This window comes from Hirundo rustica, chromosome 12 (assembly GCF_015227805.2).
Source record: "Hirundo rustica isolate bHirRus1 chromosome 12, bHirRus1.pri.v3, whole genome shotgun sequence".
Taxonomy (NCBI): domain Eukaryota; kingdom Metazoa; phylum Chordata; class Aves; order Passeriformes; family Hirundinidae; genus Hirundo; species Hirundo rustica.
Window position 1 is genome coordinate 13,584,050 of NC_053461.1, and position 25,469 is coordinate 13,609,518.

General features: G+C 43.9%; 1 protein-coding gene across 12 annotated transcripts in view; it reads right to left on the reverse strand.

Annotated features, from left to right (window-relative positions):
* The window catches only part of CADPS (calcium dependent secretion activator), a 207,938-nt gene that overhangs the window by 20,833 nt on the left and 161,636 nt on the right, over positions 1-25,469 (reverse strand). For 4 of the 12 annotated variants that reach the window (XM_058422205.1, XM_058422203.1, XM_040076166.2 and 1 more), the window contains 8 exons: positions 21,750-21,896; positions 18,500-18,655; positions 15,568-15,715; positions 11,254-11,268; positions 9,860-9,934; positions 8,706-8,789; positions 3,576-3,608; positions 883-990 (listed from right to left, as the gene is read on the reverse strand). In XM_058422205.1, the coding sequence (XP_058278188.1) occupies positions 883-990; positions 3,576-3,608; positions 8,706-8,789; positions 9,860-9,934; positions 11,254-11,268; positions 15,568-15,715; positions 18,500-18,655; positions 21,750-21,896 (766 nt within the window). The remainder of the gene's footprint in view (positions 1-882; positions 991-3,575; positions 3,609-8,705; positions 8,790-9,859; positions 9,935-11,253; positions 11,269-15,567; positions 15,716-18,499; positions 18,656-21,749; positions 21,897-25,469) is intronic. The other 8 variants (XM_040076170.2, XM_040076164.2, XM_058422206.1 and 5 more) reach the window with 3 other exon arrangements.

The window sequence follows — 25,469 nt, forward strand, 5'->3', positions numbered from 1 at the left end:
CCAGAGCCAGGAGATTGAGACATGGCACTGCTAAGAGATGGAAGGAAGGAAAGTAGGGATAGAAGCTGCTTCAAACAGAAATTGAGATATGGACAAATACCCTAGAGAGACTGAAACACTAATGCTGCAGGCTGGTCATCAACAGAAAACCTTTACTATAGAACAGCTACAAGGACAGAAAGGATGTAACAAAACAACAGCAACGGAACAGAGATACTTTTAACATGCATTCAAACATAAAAAATCCAGGCATCACAGGTCACTGTTCTCTCACAGTCCAACAAACCGATCTTGTGCAACTGAAAATTAGCTGTGAACATCTGGGACAGTTCCTACTGGCCATCTTTATCAAGGAGATCATGTCTCAAATTTACCTTTGGTGGCAGACACCACAACATGGCCCTACTTTATACCCATTCATAATCAGCTCTGGTTTGATTAGCTTTTAGAATTATAGTTTAGTATGTTAAATTTGCTGTCAGATTTGGAGTGCTTGTCAATGAAACAATGCAAAATGTGCAGCAGAGCTGGCCCTTAGCAAACACATCTGCCAAAAACCTGGCTCAAATTTGAACAGTGAGAACAATGACTGAGATGTTCTGATACAGAGAAAATTACACAAGCTTAAACACATTAAAGAGCTCTCTTAGAAGATACTGTTCCTTTAAATTCCACACATAGACTAAGACACAGTAGACTAGAGTAGAGATTCGAAGCAGGCAGAGAGCAGATACGAGCCTTAGTCAGAAAGAAAGGAAAGATTTATTTTTTAAAGCTATAACCAATAAATTTTCTCAAAATGTGACTTATCCTCCTGTCTTATTTTGTCACATTTTGGGTCTCTCCTGCTTGGTGTCCAAGGAGGAGAGGGCATTTACTTACATCAAATAACCTTTCTATATACATCTCCTCATTGACCTTATCACGCAGGACATCCTGAGAGTGGCGGACAAATGTCACATAGGCATCAGCAACATCCATTCCTGGCTTCTGCATGGAGGAGAGAAGAGAGAGAGAGAGAAAACCATGAATAGTGATGCAGGGGGCAGCTCCTCTGTGCAGCCTCATCACTGCTTTTCCTTCTCTTCCATCTCCTGCTGTCCTCCTGCAGTTTGCCCTTTCCTTACCTGACAGACACTTACCTGATGTCACACTTCTACAGCTCTCAGCAGAATTTAACTGATTTTTAAAGAGTAACCTGCAAGCATGCAAGATTTTGGGGATAACAGCATTGCTTTAAAGCACATGGGAACTGAAGCAGCTGGATGGGAAAATACTTAAAAAAAAAAAAAAAAAATCTTGTTTGAGTTCACATTGCTTGATATATTGGATTCAAACTTACCTCAAAGGAAACCCATTAAAATATGGTAACACGAGTTATTACAAGAGCTGCCACAAAACCTTAAATTTGTGTGGCACATTGTAAGTTTGTTAATAACTAGTGTCATTAGTTTCCATTACTGTGATTTACCTCAGATCACAGAGTATCGTTTCTCTGCAAGATACGATTGTCAGCCGCTGTAAATTGAAGTTAGTTAACACATCCGTGTAATTTCCAGGGTGAAAATGAGGACAGTTTGGAAAGCAGTAGGAAGGGAGTTTTTTAATACAAAGCAAACAATTATCAAGCAAAGGGCCAGTGCTTGGCCCTTGGAAAGGCAGTGACATTTCTTAACACCTACTGCAACAATGACAAGGTATTAATTTGAAAAACAATGAGGACAACACAAATGTGGCAGTAGTCAAGTGTTACACTTTCAAGCAATTTTCAGTCTGCTGATCGTGCCCATTCCAAGGCGGGATTAGACAGATTGGTTTGTACAGAGACAATTGCAACAGAATTACAGAATTAGTTTTAACTAACATTCATGGAATTAAATTTAAGGGGTGGGTGTCTGTTCAACATCAGGATTTCCCCTCCGTCCTCCAGTCAAACAGGTTTTTCTTTCTCCTCCACGGACCATGGGGTGGCCTCTGCACAGGTCTAGGAGTTGTGGGGGGCTAGTGGCTGAGCTCATTAAAAATGCTGAGGCTGTCAAGGAAGCCACTGTAATCTGGTTTTGATTCTAGGGGCGGGTGGGGAAACAACTGCAAACTAACCCAGGTGAATGATTTCTCCTTTGATTTACACAAAGAACTGGAGCATCTGTCCGGCTTTGAGGAGAGGAGCAGACCCTGCTGAAGAACTCCCAAGGGCGTCCAAGGTACAAAGCTTTTGGAAAAGCTTGAAAGGGTTACATGGCATTTCAGTAAGACCATTTCCCTGGAGATGCTTTACTTTTCAGGAACACAGAGGCCTCAGAGAAGGCCATGCTTTGCCCTAGAAGTTACTTAAAATAACTGTTCTGTGCTCAAATTTCTCATGACAAAATATCTAAGATGCACTGAAACAACGAGGAATTTCATCTGAAGGATCTCCACATTTCCAGGGCAAGAAATAAATTCTGAGTTTTTCTTCCCAAGGCTCTCAAAATCTTGCTTTTATTACTCCAAGAGAACAGGATGACAAGATCTGCACTTTTAAACCAAGCAACACCTCTTACTGTTCAGGAGTTTGTCTTTTCCATGCTAGCCTCAAGATACAATAATTTTGTAGGCAACATTTAGCTTGGGCTAAAGGGCTGAAAACACCAAATGCAGATGATGTCGTCCAAGATGTCTGATAAATTTATCACACTGTCACATGAGAACATTCAGAACAATATACCTGCAATAAATATACACACATTTTACATATACATCATCAAACTCAACAGAGTTACTCTTGATTTCCACCGCTCAGTCTAACTGAGAGCAGGAACTGATGTGGTATATTAAGATCTATTTTTCTGCACTTGCAGTTGCTCAGGATCTTTCTGCCTGTAAATGTTACAGTAACCCCTTATTCCAGCCAACATTCACATATTACACTTCAACTTAATTTAAATGTAAATTTCTGGCAAGTTAAGTGCTCTGTCTAAGAATATTAAGGGTGCTTTTCCTTATGAATCAAGGTCTAATTAGGGGAGACGATGTACAGTTTTCCTACACCAATTACAGAAAAATGGAAAAAATTATTTTCATTAACAATTTCCCAAACACATGTTGGTAGCTCATCACCATTTCCCCAAAGTAATAAAAAAGTCATTTTCCAAAAGAGTAAAATAAACCAACAATTAGAAGAACAAAAATAAAATAGATTAGCTAATGTGTTAGATGTGTGTTGGCTCAGTTCTAACATGTCTGGACTTTTTGTTTGGAAATTATACTGTATTTGTACAAGTCCAAATGAAGAATTAACAGAATGCACTGCTCCCATTTTTTTTTTTTTCAAATGTGATTCAAGCCAATTGCATAAATATGGTACCTTTTTGACACCATCTGCAAATTGTTGCCTAAACAGCCTCATAGGTCTCCATAAGAGGGTAACTGCTCATTATTAACATAATGGAGTATCCTTTCCAGTTCAAATGTTAGAAGTATGAAGGCCCATGGTTCAATCTTGGCTGTTAATGCATAATGTGGGTTGCTACACATGCCATAAACCAAAGCACAATGCAAATTACTATGACAGAAGTTGTTTAAATTGTGCTTACGGGTACATCCACGTATTTGGAAGCAGCCTTCACCTGTAAAAGGAACAAGAGGAGAGTTAACACCGTCAGCACCTTTTCGGGTCTTTGTTTTTTCTTTAAACTCTGTAACACCATCTTCACCAAGACTTGGGACAACATAACGCTGAGTAGGTTGAAAAGGGTGATGAAACTCACTTTCCTGTCTAAAAGGGTGGTATTTTTGTTGTTGTTTTATTTTGGAGAGGTAACTTTACTGCTGCTAAAGCTCTAATAGCAGCAGATGATAGTGTGGGAGTTGTGCTTCTACTTCAGCGAGCGGGGGAAGACGGGGTTCATAAGAAGACATCGTTATTTTCTTCAGAGGCCTCGCTCTCCACCTGATGCCACGTGTCTCCCAAGGCACTGCATGTCTCTCCTGCTGGGAACTTATCCCAGGAGCAATGGCAGATCCCCTGGGAGCGGGGCATGATGGCATGGTCAGGCTGGCAGGGGCCTGCACCAAGCTAGACACAAGAAAGCACACAAAGGACTCTGATTTTGCTCCCTTCCTATTGTCCTGCCTACAGTGTGCGTCTCCCAGTTGTGCAGGCTGCAGCCTGGGACATTGTCAAGCCCAGGCTGGATGAGGCTCTGAGTAATCTGGATAGTGGAAGGTGTCCTTGCCTGTGGCAGGAGGAATGAGATGATTTTTAAGGTCCCTTCCAACCCAAACCATTCTGGGATGCTCTGCTAGGCTGAGGGTTTTCTGAGATGTGTTGCACGTGAATGCCTGTGGCTGGGCTCGTTGGAAAGTTGTGCTCAAGTTTCACAACCCAGCCCTGCTGTCTTCACACGCAGCCGCTCCTGTGCTCGCTTGTTCCTCCCTCACATCAGTGGATTCAAAACAAAACAAAAATTACTATTTTCCCCCTTTTTGCTGGCCCTGATGCTGGTAAGAGCTTGCAGATCACGTTGGGGCAGCGTGCTCATGCCATGCCCTGCAGAAGTGCCCTGAAGCTTTTCTGCTTCTCAGACTGAACAGCTGCCTCGATTTTCCCTGATTTTCTTCCCTTTTTAGAAGATGCTGTTGGAGGGAGGGTATCAGAGATGGACACTGCACTCTGTGGTGTCATCACAAGCTGGTGTGATCTGCAAATTGACTTTGTCTGTGGTTTTCCATGCAGCAGGGTGCACATTGCCTTGCGCAGGAGGCGGGGTGGCCCCTGACGTCAGGGCCAACTCTTCCAACTGAGCAGTGCCCAGCTGGCCACAGAGACCTTTTTCCCACTGTAGCATAAGGCACAGTGTCTAGAAAGAGTATGGCTGGGATTTTCCACAACGCTTCTGCTTTTAATTAGGGTAAGCGTTGCCGGCCATCTTTGTTTGGGTGTAAAAGCTCACCTGCTTTTAAATATTTCTAAAGCTACCATTAAAACAGCCTAAATATAACACGCACACAGTTGCATCTTGGGATGAATAAATTATGTGTCCCGAATGAGAGAATGAATGTATGTGTGAGACAGAATGTGAGAGTGGGTGGAAGCACTCATATGGTGTGTGTGGGGGGTGCATAATTAAGCACAATGAGGCGATACAAAAGACCAGACTGGTGGTAATTGCCGAGGTGAACGCGGCGAGTATTGGCAGCGCCGAGGCTGCCGAGCCGGGGGGCAAGAACAGAGGGAAGGGCAGGAGGAGGGCACCGAGCGCCTGCTGCTGCCCTGTGACTCCAGGTCTGGCTGCTGGAGAGGCCGCAGGGGGACAGGGCACGTCCCAGCACATGAGTTTATGAAGGAGGCGGCAAAATCAGCACCGGAGCAAACACTTGTCTTGTCTCCAGGTATTCCTGCCTCCAGCCAGCTGTCTGGACACCTTGCCCTGTCTCTGCATTTATCCTCACAACTTTCTTGGGAGGTGGTGAAGTGCTGTCTCTCGTTCATGCGGAGTGGGAGTGGAGGAGCCTCAGCCTCCATGCGTGAAGGCAGCTGGAGCCCATCCAGCGGATGCAGCTCCAGGAGAGCAGGCAGCCATGGCACACCCACGCAGGCAGGGCGCCCATGCGAGCACCAAACCAGCAGTTCTTCTGAGCAGCAAAGCCCAACAAGCATGAGGAAAGCCTGGAAAACGATGTGGCTCAACAGCCTGCAGAGCTCAAGCTGGGGTCCTTGCTCAGGGCTATACCTGTACCTTCAAATATCACATGGAGCATGATGCCAGGCAGAGGCAAACCTGCCAGCTGAACGTGGATTTAGCACTCTTGGGTCCAGCTTAGCGCCACTTTCAAACTACCTTCTCCAAAGCCAAGAGGCGACAAGAATAACTCAGCTTCCTGCGATCTCCTCCCTCCACCCACAAAAAAACTGAGCTGCTTCTCCTGCCTACTCTCCTTTAATCAGAATAATTACTTGTTTTTCTTTAAAGTCAGATTTGGCTACATTTAGTGAAATTTCCAAACTGCCGGATGTTGTGTGATTTTTGCTAGGCTGCCGTTTTTCACAAAGTATGTGACTTTGCCATGAAACATCTCAGTTTACCATACAAATTTTGCGCAGAACAAAAATAAGATCTTTTACTTCTGTCTCCCTTGGGTAACATGGAATCTTTGGTTATAATTACCACAGGTGCAATGCTCTGCCTACAGAGGCCATCCAGATTACAGGGAATTTTAGCAGCTGGCATTCCTGTGAGTCAGTGGATCTGCACATGCAGACACTCAGCCAGGGCCTGGGCTGCTGCCGCCAAGATGCACTCAAATGTAGCAACAAACAGAAAAAAAAAAAAGTCTGGCCAAATTTAGAAGGGTGTTTTCCTCTCAAAGTGCTCTGCAAGGAGAAATGGCTAGTGAGAATTTATTAGGACAACAGATGCATTAATTTTATCTTGAATTTCGAGGCAAGAATTGGAAATGAGGATATCCTACTAGGTGATAAAACTGTCTGTCACAAGACCCCCGAGTACATGTCACTTGCAGAGTGCCTGGAAAACACGCGATGAAAGAAGTTGGTGGAAGGGGGTGGGAGACTAATGCTTTCTGGAGCTTGGACCATCACACTTTGTTGTATTTGTTCAGACAGGGAAAACGTGGGAGGTGGTGCAAGCATGCTGTAACAAGAGAGAGAGATTCTGTATTTATCACTGCAAAGACTAAACACAGCAAGTCACATTACTACTGCAGGGAGAGGAGACTTGATAAGCCCAGTGCCAAAGGGGTCAGGGCTGCTCCTCAGCCTCCTCTCCCAGTGGCTCCCAGCAAACATGGGGGCCAAAGCAAGAGATGTCCCTTTGCCAGGAAGGAGCAATCCTGCTCCTCTGTGGTGTGCCCAGCCCACTTGCTGTGGGCGAGGGACCAACACTTTCCTGGAGACGTGCACGCACCACGCACAGCAGCTATTTGGATACACATCCTTTCCTGACTGAAAACCCATGAAATCCAGGCTTTGGGACCATGTTCGAAGGCTGTGGGGCTGTTGGAGTGGGACAGACTGTTCTGCTGCTGCTGGGGCAGTTAACTGTCAGTAAGCGTCTGAGGAACAGCAGAGAGGATGCCTGAACCCCATGCACGCACATGCTGGTTCTGACAGGTGCCCAGAGGCCAGGTGCAGCCAGGGCTTTGCTCAGCAATCAAAGGGAGCAGCACTCGGCAGTGTAAACAGTAGGATGTGGTGGGAGCAGCGCAGCATCAACCGAGGAACAGCTTGGATCCACGGAGAAGGAAGGGCTGCACATTACAGTCTACACGGGCTGATGCTGGTACTTCCGATGCCTGGAAAGCTGCCGCCTCCACATCCTCTGCTGCTGGCACACAAGCATTTCCTAACCCTCCACAGCACTGGAATGAGGGAAGGTATCCAGGTATCCATCCCAAGCCATACCCTGCATCCCCTGGAGCATGGGTGAGCACAGCCTTGGGGCTGTAACCACACAGGGTTTATCCTGGGAGAAGAGCTGCACAGCGGGACAGTGAATGGAACTCCCTCCCTTCCTCTCTTCTGCGAAGAACAAAGTGCCTCCAGCACACCTGAAAAGGCAGAATGCTTAGTTTGAACCCCATGGTGGTTCAGATAAGCTGCCAGACTGTGTGCACAAAGCTGCCAAGAGCAGTTTCTTGCCTCTGCTGTTAAGCCTTCCTAAATCCATCTCCATTTCCAGATGGATCCTACAAACTGCCTCAAACTCAGCAAAAGGGCCCAAGAGTAGCAAACAGCAGACATTTGCAAGTAACTAAGACAACTCCAAAATGAGATTTTGGAAAGTCTTCCCAGTTTGCAGAGCAGTGCCTTCTGCCTCCTGCCCAGTCTCTGTGAACAAGTCAGTGCAGGAGAGGCTGCACATGAAGGCAACAGAGCCGGAGTGTGAAATGTGAACACAACTTTCTAAGCAGCCCAGCCACAGGCATTCATGTGCACAACTGTTTGTGAGCCGAGAGAATTGAAGTCCTGCTTGCACAGAGACACTCTTGTAAACTTTCTGGCACATGTATTTTCAGAAGACCTTTGGAAATCAGCTGCCATGTGTTCATCCTAAGAAGCTGTCACAACAATTTTCTGGAATACAGCTCTGATTGTTAAGCCATTGCTGGATACTGAGGCCAGTTTTGCACAGATATTGGTCTGGTCCTATACCTTGCTAGGAAATATGTGGTGAGCTGTGGATTGGTTCCTCAGTGTTAGGGAGAAATATGGCGTTAGAGGCACCTTGTGCTTTGTGACCTCATGGCATTTCCCCTACCTTGTTCTCTTTCAGAAACACATAGTCACTCCCTAGGTCTCCCTCATTTTGCTCCTCCCCATTTAAGATGGTCACTGTTATGGCCAGAAGACTGAGAGGAACACACCTGCCATGTGAAGTGACAATGAAGCTAATTGCATGTGCACTGCAATGGTTTTTTTCATCTTCATATGTATCCTCTACAGAATAAACTTCGTCGAGCTGAATGATAGATGGAGATGGCTTTTCTCTGTGGATCCTGGATGTTTATGTACTGTATATCTGTATACAGGTTGCTTGTGTATTCATGTGGGGGTTACAGTGATCAAACATCACAGAATGGAAGTATTATTAGGTAGCTGATCTAGTTCTGGGAGAGCAGAAGGTTACAACTCAGAAAACAAACAAACAAACAACAAAACAACAAAAAAGAGAGAAAGAAAGGAAACTATAGTCTGCACTTACAGTAAATGACAGGAATGAAGAAAACAAAGTTCCTTCGTCATATCTAGACAGTTTGGCCAAGACTCCTTCCAAAATGGTGACAAACTACAAAGACAAAAAGTACTGCAATTATTTTTAATAGTTGGACAAGGGTGTAAAAATCTGCATCACCTTCAAAGGAGCCAGTGGACCTCTCAGCATTGTCAAAGGAATGGACCACCTCTCCCTGAGCACAGTGGGTGGGGAGTGGGGAGAAAGGAGTGCTTCCATTTGGGTGCTGTGGTGCACCTCCTGCTGACTGGGAATTACCCCTCAGTGTCCTGAGTGGTGCAGGGGACAGGAGGTGGGTGCAGTGCGTGGGGAATCCAGCAGAACCTCTCTGGACGGGGAAGGCTGTGGTTCCTGCTCCCAGTACGCAGTGGCAAGCACGCAGCTAGCTGGGTATTCTCGCAGAAGAGTTGAACTGGCATATGTTGGTAGATTATGTTTAAAGGTCTCCACTGTATAATAGGGATGACTTGTTCTCAGAAAGTTTGAAGCTAGAGGAAAACACACCCCACCATCTTTCTCCTTACATACCAATTCCCCTCCGTGTTAGCACGGCACACCAGACCTACACAACCACCCAAGGGGAATGCTGGCAGCTGAGCTACAGAAGCTGACTCTGATGAAAAACAATTTCCAAACAATTAAACCTGACATTTTGGAATGTATTTCCCATTACTGTCATCTCTAAATTAATTTCCTACAAGAGCATATGGTGATCTTGCACAAGATGAGCTATTTTGTCCACACAACCTCATGCGTAGGAGTGGTGACCACCTCTGCATGCCACCCCAATGGCTCTGCAGCAGCATTTAGCAGTGCCACCCCCTGACTGCAGCTACCCCAGTGCCGTGAGATGATGCTGACCATGGGGTGTTACTCCTTTAACATAACAACCATTCCTTAAAGACACTTCTGGCCCAGTATGGCAATCCTGCCAGCAGAGTATTACGTCTCATGCAGTTCCTTATCAACAAAGAGTCACCATGAAAGGACTGGGAGATGTATGATCTTGTGTGTGAGAAACGAGAAGTCAATTCAACATCCTAATGTGTCACATTTTAATGGAAACGCACATATTAAAGATGCAACGTTAACAGTGAATCACTTCACCTGAAGCCGAGGGTTACCTTTGCCACTAGGAGTGTTATCATTTCTTTGACGGTTTCCTCAATTAGTTCATCTATTTTTGAATGGTACTGGTGCTAAAGAAAAATAAAAGGAGAGGGGGAGGAAAATATTAGCATTGATCTCAGCCAACAGCTCTGCACTTGTCAGTCTCTTCCCTTGGTAAGCCACAATACATAGTATTAAACCAAAGAATTATGCAGCTTATTACCTTGGGCCCCACTGCAGTGGCCAGTGACTACTTACACTTGTAGGAGAGACCTTGAGTTCAGGAGAATCCTGCATCAGTTTTGAAGCATGGGCAAAGCCTGACCTGCTCTGCGTGCCCGCAGCTCTGGGAGCCATGCGTGGATGTCGGAGGGGAGGCTCTACCATCCCTGTGAGAACCAGCACCCAGCGCTCCCAGAGATCCTGAAGTCCCTTTGCTCCACTGCTGTGGGTGTTATCCTGTCCTGGCACATGGATTGCAGAGGACAGTGGGATACACCTGCTGCTGGAGGGGAACAGGCCGCCCTTTCCAAGGGTACCACAAACCACTCGGCCTGGGAATGGGGAGGTGTGCTGCTCCGGGGGAGCTTGCAGTGAGCTCAACCCTAGAAATGGTGCTGCACCCTCCCCACCTACTGCAGCAAAGCAGCTGAGCTTGTGATACCCCGGGCTCAGCAGGCACATGGCTCAAGTGAAGCACTCGTTCAAATGCCTCGCTGTTTTGTGCTGTGAGATAGATTTAAAAACCACCCCACAAACCACGACGAGCCTCTTAGTCCTGTGCAAAAGCCAGCAGGCAGTGCAGCCCTGAGCCCTGGGCAGCGGCAGATCCCGTGGCAGCAGCTCAGCACCGGCTGACCAGGGCCTGTGCCTGCAGCACCAGCGTTTATGAGTCTTCAACCCAATTTCTGCACATGCCAAACCTTGCTTAGCTTGGGAGCTCTGATGCAGTCAGCTGCAATATGGCTAGAATAGGTACTAAAATACAGTCTTCTACTAATTTAGAAAAGACCTGTTTCCAATACAAGATTTAATTAGTGAAAACATACAGTATATTCTTATTTTCAATGGACTGAGAAAATACTGATTATGACTGCTTTCCAACACAAAACATTTGATTTTTCAGTCAAACATTTCAAGCACTGGTGCTAGTCACTATATTCATTACCACTTGGCATTAATATTGTTTTAAAATGTTAACATCAAATCACATTGAAAGAGACAAATCTGCTTTAAATACTAATCAGACTTTGGGAAGGAAGACTGTGAGGGCTTTACAAATGCTAGCTGCTGGTCTCAGTGTCTGACGGGTACTCTGAACTGCTCTACGGTTTGGGGATCTTTTTCTATGGCAGTAACATTAATATAGGAATTTGGGAAAAAGAAAATAAAAGTAGGACACACTTACCCACTCTTTTGCAAACTTTTCAGATGATTGGGGACAGAAATAAAGAGGAAAGTGCAAAAGACAGGAAAAAGAACATATGAAGATAAACAATAAATAAACCAAAATCTTTTAAAAAAAGAGACGTATGAGAACAGCAGCATCATGCACAGAAACAATAAGCAATGGAAAATGAAACGGGGTCAAAACCTCCTTTCGCTGAAATACCAGAGATCGCTACCTGTAGGATTTGGTGGCAGTAAAACAGTGGGAAGGGACCGGATTGTAGCTGACACCTGGCACTCTCTTACGGTTTTATTTGGCTCCGAAGAGGAAGGGAACCGGCTGTCGACAGGCAGGGTTCAGCCTCGGGGCAGCCGCACAGCCTCACCGGGGCGGCAGGGCCAGGGCAGGGGACGTGGCACAGCACGTCCCAGCCCACGGCCTGGCTGGGGGCACTCAGAGCCTCACCTGGACACGAGGACAAACCGGCACCGCCACGCCACAGGCTGCGATCTGCTGGGCCCACGCGGGGGAAAAACATACATGAACAAGCGGGTGATACTTGCATTGGCAGCTCCCATTCCCATGTCCTGCTTTGCAGGTCAAGACATACGCAAGTCCCTTATGGGATCACAGTTATGATTAATCTTTAATGCAGAGCTAGGCCTTATCAGCTCCCAGGATTGACCTGGCCTTTCCCAGCGTAGCTGGAATGCAGCTGTGGGGCGACAGGGACCTGTAACAGCTCGGCACAGGTAGAAGCTGCTGATGTGCTTGGCAGACACAGCCAGGGCTTCCTAAGGGAAATGGAGAAGGGGTTGTGCATATATTGGGGTGTCTCTCCCATTATGTTTTCCTTCTGCAACTGCATTTTCTGTGTGTGTAAAACTTTGCAAACAAGTATTCAGCTAACTGCTTTCACCAAGTAAGTCATGAGTTTGAATTCAAACATGACTAGCTATGTGCAAAGCAATTCACTGTGAAATGCACTGACTGATGCATGTTCAATTACAAGCTTGTTTCAAAAGCAAATAAGAGCCCCAATGGAATAAAACCACAGCTCTGAGAGCAGGAGAGGAGCCTGTGCATGCACCAAGGTGGTGTAGCAGTACCCTGTGCGCTCATTCCCATCGCAGCCGCAATCCCCAGGGCAGAGTGACCCCGGTGCCCCGGCAGTGACCATGCAGGACAGGGCCTGCCCCAGGCAGCCACAGCCATGTGCACCCTGTGCCACCAGTGCCACAGCCCCAGCTCCACCTCGGGAAGGAGAAGCCTCGGCCAGGACAGGGTCAGATACGGCGGCGGTTTGGAACGCGAGCGCCTGGTGCTGCTACAGATGCCTGGCTCGCAAAACCAGCAATTCCAACAGCTCCTTCTACATTCCTCAGGAAAACACCCAAGGTGAAAGATCGCAGAGTTGGTTTGCTGTAGCCAGCATAGCCCCCACTCTCGATCAAGTTCATCATGGTTTTCTATTAGCTCAATTATTACAATCCATAATCAGTGCACTACAATGATTCAACTTGACTTTATGTGATGAGTATCTTGCCTTGTCATGTAACAGATTGTGTGTATGTTGTATTTCTCTAAGGACCATCTGACCTTAGATATTAAATAGAAACATACTAGACCAACTGAGAAACATTTAATACATACATTTATCCCCTTAGATGTATTAAAAATTCAGAGGAAAAATAAATATTTAAGATGGTAAAGTATGTTTACCAAATGTTTTAACAGCTGCCTTTAGAGACAAGGAAATGGAATGAAATGATGGGTGTTTGTTTCACAGGGTAATGCTCGCAAAATGCATTCAAGTGTCTGCTAAAAGTGAGTGTGGCTGAAGGTAGTGTGAAAGGGAAGGCTTTGGGGTGGGAGGGAACCCAGAGAGCAAGGTCAAGGAAGGTGTCGAGAGAGTCTCTGCCCACATACAGATTGAATTGCCCAAAAAATTAGTGGTTTATTTCTAATAAAAATGTCATCTCTGGTTAGGTCTGGGCCAAAGGCCTTGCCTGAGCTCTGTGGTGGGCAGTGTGAGCCCTTTTTGCTGCCGTTGAACTGCCTGCACAGGGACACGGGCTGGAGGAGCCATGTGCTGGCTGTGGCACTGATGGATGGTCCCATCAGCGAGTTTCTGTCCCTCCCTGTCTGCTCATTCCTCCCCTTGCTGACCTGTGTGGCTGCTACACATTAGAGATGGGGGGACAGAGAGACTCAATGAGGCACAGACCCAACTCCCCACATTACTAAGAAGGACACAGGCTGGAAACCCAGGTTGCCATGCCTTTGCTGTGTATCTGACTGTCTCATCATTTCCAGTGGGACTGGAAGAGGCAGGGTGGCATTTTGTGCTCCCCTCCCAAGTTGTAATGACAACTGTCTGGGAACTTTTACCCTCCTCAGCCTGACCATCTTGGCACACAGGTTTAGACAGCTTCAAGAAGAGGAGATGGAGATAGCTGAAACACAGAGTGGCACAAGTGAATGGAGGGAGAGGTAGTAACACTAATTAAAAGAAAAATTAAAAAAAAAGAAAAAGAAAAAGAAAAAGGGAGGGTGTATAAAATACTGCAGCCCTAAATGGTACCCTATGAACCAATAATTTATGTCTGCTTTACAGGTCTATTAGTTTAGCTATCTGTTAAAAAACTCATGACCCAGCAACTGCTGCTTGCCAAGGGGGTTCAGCTGTCTCTGAGCTGCTGCACCAAACACCTCCTGGAAGTGGCCCAGGCAGAATTGCAGCTGATCCCAGCTGCAGCCCAGGAGCAACCACGCAGCCGCCTGCTCCCCTGTCTCCTGCAGCCTGAGTCAGGCCAAACCCACAGTGGGACTGACACTCAGAATTTGGAGGAAACTGTGGCAAAATCAGAGAGCATCACAAGTCAGCAGGGAAAGATGCAGAGAGTGCCTGGTCACACGATACTTGGGCACAGCACTGATCTTGTCAGTCTTGGGCTGTCTAAATACTTAACCTTACATTTAATGAATGCAATGAGCCTCCTCTGTCTTTGTGATCTCCAAAATCTCCATGTCCCCAGGGACTGTGCCAGTATAAGGGTTTGATCCTGGTTTGCAGTGTGGTGCACTGCAAACATGGACCTTTGCAGCTGACGGGGCACGTCCAAGGTAGATGCTGCAGCAGCTGCAGGCTGAGGGATTTGGGAAGAAAAATGGGTATGAATATGGAACAGAAAATGGTATTGAAGTTCATGTCCAGGCCTGGACAACAAAAGCCCACTCAAAATCTGCTCCAGCTGACCTGGAGGACAAGGGAAGACCTGATGATGGGCAATATGAAATCTATTACAAGGTGTGTGTCACAAATAAAATGTCAGAACTGAAAAATGTATAAGGAAAATAAAAACAACAGCTGAATCTGATCCAAACACCAATGACATCAGGGCAGAGAGCCCTGCTACATCCAGTGGCCTTTGGAGCAAGTTCTTTTAGAAGAACAAATAGAAGTGAACAACTGAAAAAACACACAGGAACAGCTAACAATGATTCACTGCAAAATCTGACCATGGAAAGCTGTAGTGAAAAGCCTTATCTAGGAAATGCTGACAAGCAGCGGACTAGGTGAGCCAAACAGTATTTGTGAATTTATTCTAGACTGGTATATGAATATTTAATTTGGCTTGAAATCACTGGAGCAAAATGAGCATTCTGATGCATTTAATTCATTCCAATTTTCCATGTCTTTCTAATTCATAGATCAATTCACAGAAACTTCAACCTGCAACTATGGCTTCAGAAGAAAATAAAAATCAGCAATTAATTAAAACAGGTTGGTTGTTTGGGAACTTGAGTCATTATGAACCTGGAAATCCAGAATGATCAAGTGTGCTGATTATAGCCAGTACTCGAGGAAGGCAAAGCAGCATGAATTTCAATCTGCTTTTGGAAGTTATTTATTTTTTGTGATTTTGTTGGTTTTTTTTCCCCTTACATGCATCACAGCGACAACTTGGCAGTCGCGTTTTCCTTATGTCTGTCCACAGAAAATAGCCATACACAGAAAGTGTGTTGCTGACACCTGGCTCCAAGGTGCAGGTAATGACTCAATTGGTATGGTCATCATGCAACAACCAAGCTCGAGAGATACCGTATGCATACCACAGTCCTTGCAAAAAGCCACTCCTAAGTGACAGGGATTCCGAATGTTTCTATTCATTAGATTTGAGAGCAACCCCCTGTACATTCATCTGCACACTCTCTATGGAAGGCTAAATCCACAAACGATACAACGTCTCTGAAACAAGCACAACAGGAGACAGGAAATTTCATGACATTGCCTTTAAAAGCTGTGAAAGGAAGAACCTGCATTTTTACCTCTTGGCCCATTTCCATACTGCAAAGCTTTGTAGACTGAGCTTTGGCATCCACCATGACATTAAACATGGTGCATATTGATTGAGGGACTCGGAAATCTGTTGATCGGCTGGTTTTCTGCAGTTTAACTTCAAATGCAATCCTTGTTCTGTGAAGGAAAGCAGAAAAAGATGTTTCAGCTGCTTTTAAACAAACTGAAGCCAATAATAATAATTTGAAACAATACTGAGAGGAGCTTGAGAAGCCAGAAAGCTGAATGCTGCTGGGAGTGCCACAGTGCAATTGTTACAAATGTATTTTTTCTAAAAATGGTTTTCCAGTTTAAAAAGAAACCCCCTTTTCCAGAATATGCACTATTTATAAAGTGTTCAACAGTTTCAGGGAAACTGTGACTCTCTTATGCTTGATAAACAGTGTGATGATGTTACAAACAGCAGTGTCAACGCACACCTTTAATTTGGTTGCATTAGCTGATTGATAACTGCAGCCTGCTGCACTGAAGGAAGCTCCTACTGCTCCCTGGTATCAATGATAAATAACAGAAACTCCTTCATTGCTTGAGTGAAAGGACACTGCCAGATAATTGCATTTATAGTGATATGATAGTATTTGTTTGCTGGAAGTTCTCAATTGCTTTGTAAGTTCACAGAAGTGGTTTCCCTGTACCACACAATTTCCCCAGAATATATCTGCAAAGCGTGCACGGCACAGTCACGTGCATACGAACACACTCACATCACACACTGCCCCATTCTCCAGAGGTATCACCGAGATCAAATCTGACATCCCTGGCAGTAACAAAGCATGATACACCAAAAGTTTTGTTAGGCCAAAACCTACAAAATCTGATCCTGTGTCGTATTTTAGACACCAAGGCATTTGTCAGTCTAACAAGGGGATGATTTCCAGTGTGGTGGGCATTGCCTTGCCCTTCTTCAGAGCCCCTCTTCTCATATTCCAGAGGTACTTCACTAATCTAACCTAACACAAAATAATTATCACATCACACAGAATCTGCCAATAAATTAACATGGGAGCTTATATTTAGAAATAACAAATAATATCAGCCGCAGCTCAGGAATAATTCTGAACTTGAAGGATCCCCCAAGGGTTATGCAAATGAAAACTCATTTAGGAATGTGAAGCTCCCCTTCTGGGGATCAGATCTGAACTCGGTATATAGGTCCTTCTGCCTGGATTTATTAGTTACCAGGCCTTCCTCACAAGGGCTGCTTTCCTGACAGCCCTGAAATACAACCCAGTGTGGAAGGCGGGGTGGCTCCTCCATGGATTCAACAGTTCAGAGACAGACGCGAAGAAAAACGTTGTGTCAAACTGAAATTGCTAAAGAAACCTTAGCCAGGCCCTGTTTGCAGGTGATATAAATAGGGAAGGCAGCATATTGGTTTACATCAGCAGTGGCATTTGAACTGATTTAATTACCAGTGCCAGATTTAGCCTGGACTCGGGGACTAGAATCTTGATAATTACTGAAAGGACCCAAGGAGACTGGGATTTTCCATTTCCTCATGGAAAGGAGCATGTTCCTACTTACTTAGGCTCACAATCATTATATATAGTTGTACCAATACAAGCTGGGCCAGGTTTTTACAGAGGGGCAACACATTTGTAGAAAGGTTGAGGCAGATCAGGGAAAAAAACCCACCTGGCTTCCAGACACACCAGCCCTTCTTTAGATTTACCTGGAAATTTGCTTATTTTCCCCAGTCATCTCAGCTGAGCTAACTTGGTCTGATTTTAACAGTTCATTGCAGCTATAACTGTGCTGTAGGGACCGCAAAGGGGCCTTAGTTCCAAGTGAAAAAAAGGAAAAAGAGAAAATAAGTTTTGCTGGTGGTGCTGGGGCAGAGCAGAGAGCAGAGCTCCAGCACTGGGTTTTCTCCTAAAGGACAGCCTGACAACTGGAGGACACCTAAAGCTCATTGTTTGTGCCAGACACAGGACCAAAGATGGGCTGCTGCAATAAATTGGTCGACATCAAAGACATTAAATGCAATAAATCCGATTGCACTTAAAATGCACTGAGGTTTATTCAAGAACGGTGAGAGAAGAAGCCTTGAGCTGTCTGCCTTCCTGCCTGCATCTCAGGGACTGAATGTGCCTTCCCCTGTGCTGACTCTGCACACCCAGGCTAGTGAGGACTGTACTGAAAATAAATGCCACACTCACACTTGCAGAGTGGCCAGGAAATTGTGGTACAGAACAGCCACATCACACTCTGCAGTTAATATTAGCATGTATCAGCTATATTTGGCATCCATTTGTTCTCTGGTTCATCTCTTTGTGTATGAATTTTTGCACTATGAAATATAAAGTTCATTTTTTCTTCTTGCTTCGTTGCCTCTGATGCAAATGGACACAAATTACCGTAGAAAAGTTGGAAATTTAACTTCAATATTTTGCTTTCAAAATGACAGCTGCCAAGTATGTCTAAAAGTTGCTTAAAGATATCTCTGTTTTGGAAGATCTGCAGGTAACTATGCTATAATGTGGCTGATGATACAACAGCTTTTCCCAATCAACGGCAGACGTGAAACTGTGTGCCAAGCAACACACCATCCCACTTTTAAAATAATTTTTTCTTGGGTTTTTTTTTCATGTATCTGTGCTTTTTAGGTGGGTGCTGGGATCTTTCTTATGGCTGTGCCTTCAGCAGTCAGCATCATCACACCAGTCTGCGTTCACAAAGATCTGACCTCACGTGCGGTGCTGAAAGTAAGTAATTACCTACAATGCCCAAAAGAACGGGTGATGTCTTATTGTGAGTAAGCACTCTCCCAACAGAGAAGTGCCTGCTTGGGAGAGTCCACAGTTCACAGCAAGGGGGTGAATTCCAGTTTCAGGGTGGAACAGGCTTTGCATCCCGCAAGCTCTTGTGACAAACATGCCTGGCTCGCTCATGGGCACCTACCTTTTCACACAGGACTCAATCATGTCGCTCGCCATGAGCTTCAAGCGCTGCTCTAAGTGCTTCCCAAACTCCTCCTCAGGCCAGTGCAAATCCCGAATGAAGGTCTGTAGGGCATCAAGTTTCCAGAACATATCTTCTGAGGTGCCTGATCCATTGCTGGCAGGGCAAAATGAGAACAAAAGTCAGAAGTGGCATCAGGGTCTTTGCAACCTGATGTGGAGACTATTCCTGCAACAAGTGTAAGGCAGACAGCAGTTTCATACACAGGACAACGCTGGTCATCTCCACCATCAGGATTTTGAGTTTTACCATACAGTTGCCTAATCTACCTTGCTGTCATCACCCACAAAACTTTCCAGACCAGATGAGTAAGACAACATCATGAGTTACACATATTAACGGGAAGAACGTGTGTATGGTAAAAATCAGCCTTAGTTAATAACCACATTAACATATGTGATTATTAAGAATTAAGGCCAGAAACTGTGGGAGAAAATCCTCGGTCAATAATAACTGCCATACTAGGCTGTATGCAGTTATTAAGATTTAGGGTTTCATGCAATTCTCCCCCCTCCAAATTATATCTTGAGTTTGCCTTGTCCCCCCAGTGCGGCCCCGTTTCCAGGTAAGGGACAGTGCTAACAAGTGGTGAGCGAGGACACACTTTATCTCTTGAACAGCTGAAAAAAAATTGGGGTAAATCAATTGAGCTAAGGGTACATCTCATATCCAGGAGTTTCGGCAGGATTTACCGCTGCACCTTTTTCTTTGCAAAGGCAATTACAGGACAACAAATTTACATTTTTAAAAAATTATTTTGCAACAACTTTGGTCTGCCACAAAATTCTCAATTTCTTTCCCAAGCATATATTCTTGTACCCACACCCCTGCCCAGATGGAAGTCTTTAGTCCTGCAGTGTGTAGCTACACCAGCTCTTTTCACAGTATAATTATATCTCAAACCTCCACTTACAGAATAAAAATACAGGACTGGGTTGCACTCTGTTTGTGCAGAGAAATTTATGCATCCATAACGCTTTTCTCTCCCTCTCTTCCTCTCCTTCACTTTTTTTTTTTTTTTTTTTTTTTTTTTTTAAAGAACAATTACCAAGGGAGTTTCAAGAGTTTCAACCCCCTCCTCGCATACCACTAATGCTAACACAGTAATTTATAAGATATTTAACACACCATGCATTACCACTTGTGCTGACATCATCTATAGAAACGGATGAGGGAGGGTGTTTCTATTGTGACAGATGCCAGCTGCATTGAGTTAATGCTAGAGGAGCTCAGAACTAATGCAAACAGGGCTACTCCCAGGTGGGAACTGTAGTCCCATCATGCCAGAGGGGTCCTGCGGGATCCTGGGCTAGCAGAGTCAACAAGATAAAGAATGAATAGTCTTGGTTGTAGGAGGAACGTATCTGACACTAAGCAACAGGTAACATGTCCTTGATGGAGGGGAAGGGTGAGTAAAAGGAAACCAGGGAGATGAAAAGATAAAGAATCAGGCATTTGCTTTAGCCAGGGGACCAGTTTGGACAACAGTCTCACATGTTCATCTTCCGACAGTTTTTAGTTCAAACCTGTGCTTAGGTGTAAGCAAGCTTTAACAGTCTAAACCCAGTTTTGGAACTGCATGAATTTACATTTTAAGTGATTTAATGTGTACAAATACAATAATTGGTATTTACTACAGCAATATTATGACACCCATTTGGTTTCAAAATTTTTGAAGAATTATTCTCAGTCTTTTTCTCACTTTTGATTAGGGCTCCATCCAAGTAAACAATAAAGTATATCATTTTCAAAATGCACTGTTCGTGTTTTGATTGTGAGCACCACAATTACTCTAATCACGCCGGCAGCTTGAAATATACCATTGATGCTCAAGCATTTTCAGAAGGATTATCCAATTTTCTGTCATTACATGATTCTTATCTTTTCAAGGGCAATACCACAAAGCATGCACAGAGCAAGATTAAAATTTTCAAGTACTCTTTACAGACAACTGCCTAAGCTAGCCTTTAAAATAACTATCTTAGCATGAATATGAGTTGTATGGCTTTGAAACATAAACAACCATGCTAACATTTTAAAATGTTATTTAAAAGGATCTCACATCAGTGTCTTCTTTACTTTCATTCATTACCAGTGCTCTGCAATCCTGCCTGTGCCAGACTAATGGCAGAGGCATTCTGGTGGACTCCAGGTGTAGATGTAATTGAGGGTGTTTCAGTAAGTGAGCAGAGGATTCCTGGGTGAGTTCTTCAGTTTTATATATTAAGTGAGAGGAGAGAGGAAAAGCACCACAGTGCTGACTGAGACCACCCTATGCCAACCCTAAATAACTCTCTAGGATTTTACAAGGAGAATGGACAAATAACAGCTCCCATGATAGGACATCTTGGGAGATGAGCTACCTCAAATGATGAGCTTTGGGCTGAGCCTACTGTGTATCACCCTCCACACTGCTCACTGGGAGATCACCTACAAGAGCACTTGCCTGATCTGTGCTGAAGATTTGTGGTATGCTCCCCCTGAGCTTCACAAATGCACTCTGAGACAATCAGACAGGAAGCTGGGAGCAGAGAGCGCAGGGCTCCTACAGAGCGATTGCTTTGACACTATTTTCCAAGCCATAATCTAAAACTCACATTGAAAATATCTTTCTTTAGTTGGACATGGTATTATTTGGGCAGCAATGAAGGCTACAGAGCTATAACTGCTCTCTGGGGCATCCCCCACCGTGAATAAAACCTGTTACAGGGTGCTCCTCCTTCTTAGACTGCTTCGTTAAAGTCAAGACAAAAATTACCTGGGAAATGCAGAGCTTGAATCCAATAAAATTAATTTTTAGATCTACATCTGGTCCACAGAAATCAGTTGACTGGCATTGAAATTGGTTCATCTTCTCTTTTGGACAAAACTCTTTGCTGAGACACATAATGTCACATTGTAAGTTCTGTGGTTTGTGTGTTATTCAGACCATGCCCCATTGTTGACAGCTATTTTGTAAAGCAAGATACTTGCTCAAACTGTCCGTGGGAGTTGAGACAAATTTTCAAGGTTTATACAAAAAAACTCTCAAAATACACATGCCAGAAATTCACTAGTGTCTCATTCAGAAAACATCTAATTAACTGTATCACTCTTTAAAGTTTTATGTAATGCACAGAAACAAACAATACATATCCATGCCAAGATTACTTTAAATTTAAATGAGATCTAATTTGAACTGAATACACACTCAGAATCATAAATAGCAGCCATCCATGACGGTGCAGAAAAGCTAGGCATTTGTGGGATGCCTAGTGGGATGTTAACTGGTAGATTTGGTACTTTAGGGAGATTCACATTTGGTAGATTCACATTGGGCAGATTACTTGTTAAACTCCTGTGGAAGAAACAGACAGAAAGAAAAAATACCATAACAGTGACAATGCCGATGTAGCAGAAGCACATGACACTCAGAAACAAATCTGCAAAGTTCACAGCATGAGGACAGTTAAAAAACTAAAGCAAAACATTTCAGAAAGAAGCATGAGTATGGAATCTTAAATGTACTGTGTTTGCAGTCTGCTATAAAATTCAAATTCCTGAAGGGGGGGAAAAAAAAAAAAAAGCAAACCAGAATGAAAAGAAGAATCACAAAGTAAAAATTAACACAGAACTTAAACACCTGTGAAAATAACTGCACCTTCAAGTCCTGATACCATTCCAAAGTGCAGAGAAGCAGCTTTTTTTCCAAAAAATCTCCCATTTGAGGAAGAGTCTCAGCTCTTACAAACACAGGCTTGACGAAAGTGCTAAACTATGAGATCTGTTAAGGGACTGGAATTTGAAAAAATAAAGAGAGAATCTGGAATTCCAGCCGTAAGAGTTTTTCTCACCACCAAGCTCAATGGAGTTGCAATTTTGCTGTAAAACCTCTCTGTCTTAAACCTTCCACAAATAAAGATGGGCTAGTCTGGAGTGATGAAACAGTGAACTACAAGGTTCTTCCTCCATGAAGACTGTGCTCTGATCCTCCCTTGCATTCCTGGGCACAAATAAAAGGATTGTCCAGCCCCACTAATTGTGCACTGTGAATGAACTGCAGTTTGTAAATATACCCAGGACTAGTATGTGACCATTTCATGTCTGGAAGTGGGCCATGGGGTGATTAAGAGATTCAAAAGTTACTATGAAGCACGTGTACTTGGGCATCATTACTTCAATCAGATGTGCAACTGTTAGGCAAATAGAGATCTTTAAAAGGGGGACAGCTGTATTGATTTAATGCAACCTTCTCTCCTGGTAAAAGATGCATGTAACAGCACTGCATGCCCAAACTTTGGAATCCACTCTGACATATTTCATTTTACTAGATCTCTAGATGCCATAATTGGTCTCATTCTGTTTTAATGAGTATCTCATCACAGTTATATTCTACATGCAAAATTAAAAAAAAAAATAAAAATCAGGAGATCTGGTAATCAGCAAAACATAGAACTTGATTACCCAACTCACATGTTACCTGGCTCTTAGAAGAGAGGCCCCTTTCAGAAAAATGCCTCATTTCTGCCCTCTCCCAGGAACACTAGTACACAACCCCCAGTTGTGGGTTCTACAGTCCCAGGTGAGGAACAAAACCAGGTACTTTGACATAGTTGTCACCACATTGTTACTTAGTGAAAATGGAATCAGAAATTCAGGATTTCAGCTTCATCCTGCACTGCTGAAGCTACTGAAAACTTTTCTACTGATGCACACTGCTTCAGCATCCAAACTTGCCTGCTCTCAGTGACTGCATGAGGATGTGCCACTTTTGGAAGTCTCTCCCATTTTCCTGGATTAAATGAGTTACTTTACAGACACTATTATCTGTGGAGGTTCCCGGATTCCTGTGAAACTATCAAATTATACACTATGTCTTTCAAGGGATATTAAAATCGTAGTAACTTCCCTGAGACATATTTGGCACTTCATTTCTTGCTGCAAGTTTTATATTTCAACCCCCAAAGTAATGGAATTGAGCTGCCTGAATAAATGTTTCCTAATGCAACAGACGACGTGAGCCACATATCTGCAAGAGCTCAGCTTGTCATTGGTGGTGGATGTTAGGGAACAGACTTCATTCTTTGTGAATAAAATCCCTTGTTGGGGAGGAAAAATCACAAATCAGAGTATTTTATAGTGAAAAAACCATGTCTGTGTTCTGATTTCTGATTATTTCTATGATTCTTAGTAGATTTAACTTCCTGCTGTGTGCTCTCCGTTTCAGGCAAACAGGAGAAATCACTACCGTCACAAAGCTATCCATTGTTTTCATTCATACTGTATCTGCTGCTCAGATGATATGACTATTGAATGAGACATAGACTACAGACTGATTGAGAGAGTGTTAAATCTTCAGAAATGGCAGTGCATGTGGTTAGATACTGATATGGAATAAATAAAGAAATAGCAAGAGGTGGACAACATATAAATGTATAAGGAAAAGCAACTTAAATAACTTAGCCAGATGGTAAATACATAAATCAGAGGACCTTTGGTTTTAATATTAAAATTCAAGAAGTGACAGTGTTATATTAATAAAAACACTGTATTAATAAAATATGACTTCTAGAGTAAACAGTATACTATATTCACACGGAAACATATTTCTTTTATACAACACACTATTTTGCTGATGCAAGAATATGTTGCAAGAATAAGTTAGTACTCTTAAAACAAAACAAAACAGCAAAATAATGGAGTATATTATGCTAACATACAGTAACTAATGTAAAAAACCATTCTCCTGAATTGACATGCACAGTTTTTCAGGTTCAACTGATCTAATTATCTGACTAACAGTTGCAGTGAGACCTCTAAAAATGATTAATATTACCAACAAATGTTCCATGAAGCCTGCAATTGTTCAGACCACAGAACTACAGGTCCAAGATGAGAAACTGTTTGTAGAAGCCTGCCATGCCCATTTAATATAGATGGCTAAATATAACCTCAGCCATCAGGCAGGGAATGTGGGCATTTGCATCAACAAGATGAGGGCTGTCTGATTTAAGACGACTCAGCTTCAGGACTGGATCCCGGTACGTTTGATGAGAGACACAGGCTCTGGAGCTGCACCGCTTCTTTTCCTGGCTTCTGCCTCAGCCCTGTTTGTGTGTGTGAGCTGTGGAGATGGCTTTCACCTGGACTGTCTGCTGGGAAATTCTCAGTGCAAACAGACCGGCAATGTACCCCTGCACGACCTCCCAGTGCTCACACTGTACCGCAGCACTGGTCACATGGAACACGTCCAGTTGCACCGCGGCTGCTCCTGTAGAGCTGCCCTAGCAATGAAAGTAGGGCAGAAAAATCAAAGTATTTTTACTGAGCTGTCTGCTGGGTTCAGAATAGAGCTGAAAAAGACCCTTGGCCACACCTAAATGCTCAGTTCCTACAGGATGCTTGAAATGATTTAGTGATGGAAGCCACAAATGCCTGTCTCTTCCACCACTATAAACACTTGCAACCTCACTGTCGAGGCTGAGCAAATGCTCAAGAGCAAATCTTTTCACAAAAGCCTTGATGTGAAGCAAAGAGCTTGATAGTGAAGTAGGCAGTCAAATCTGTGCTCTTCCTGTGACTGACACCCAGAATAGTAACAAAAATACTCACTTTCACTACAGCGGTGCTTCTTCTAAGGGGAAACATTTTTCACTATCATTCTGTAGTTATACAACCTTATAAAATGATTAGTATAATCCTATTATTCAAGTTCTGACATTTATATTAACGATACATTTATAAATAATTTTCAAAGGGTTAGCGAGTAATTAATAGATGCTAAAGCCAGGACTACAGAGTGGTGGAGAGAGCCCTGGGTCAATGAGTAATGTCCTAGTCAAGCCATTGAAACTGGCTGTCACTGCATGAGCTTTAGCATTTGCTCAAAAAGATCTTTCAACACAGACACACACACACAGACACACACACA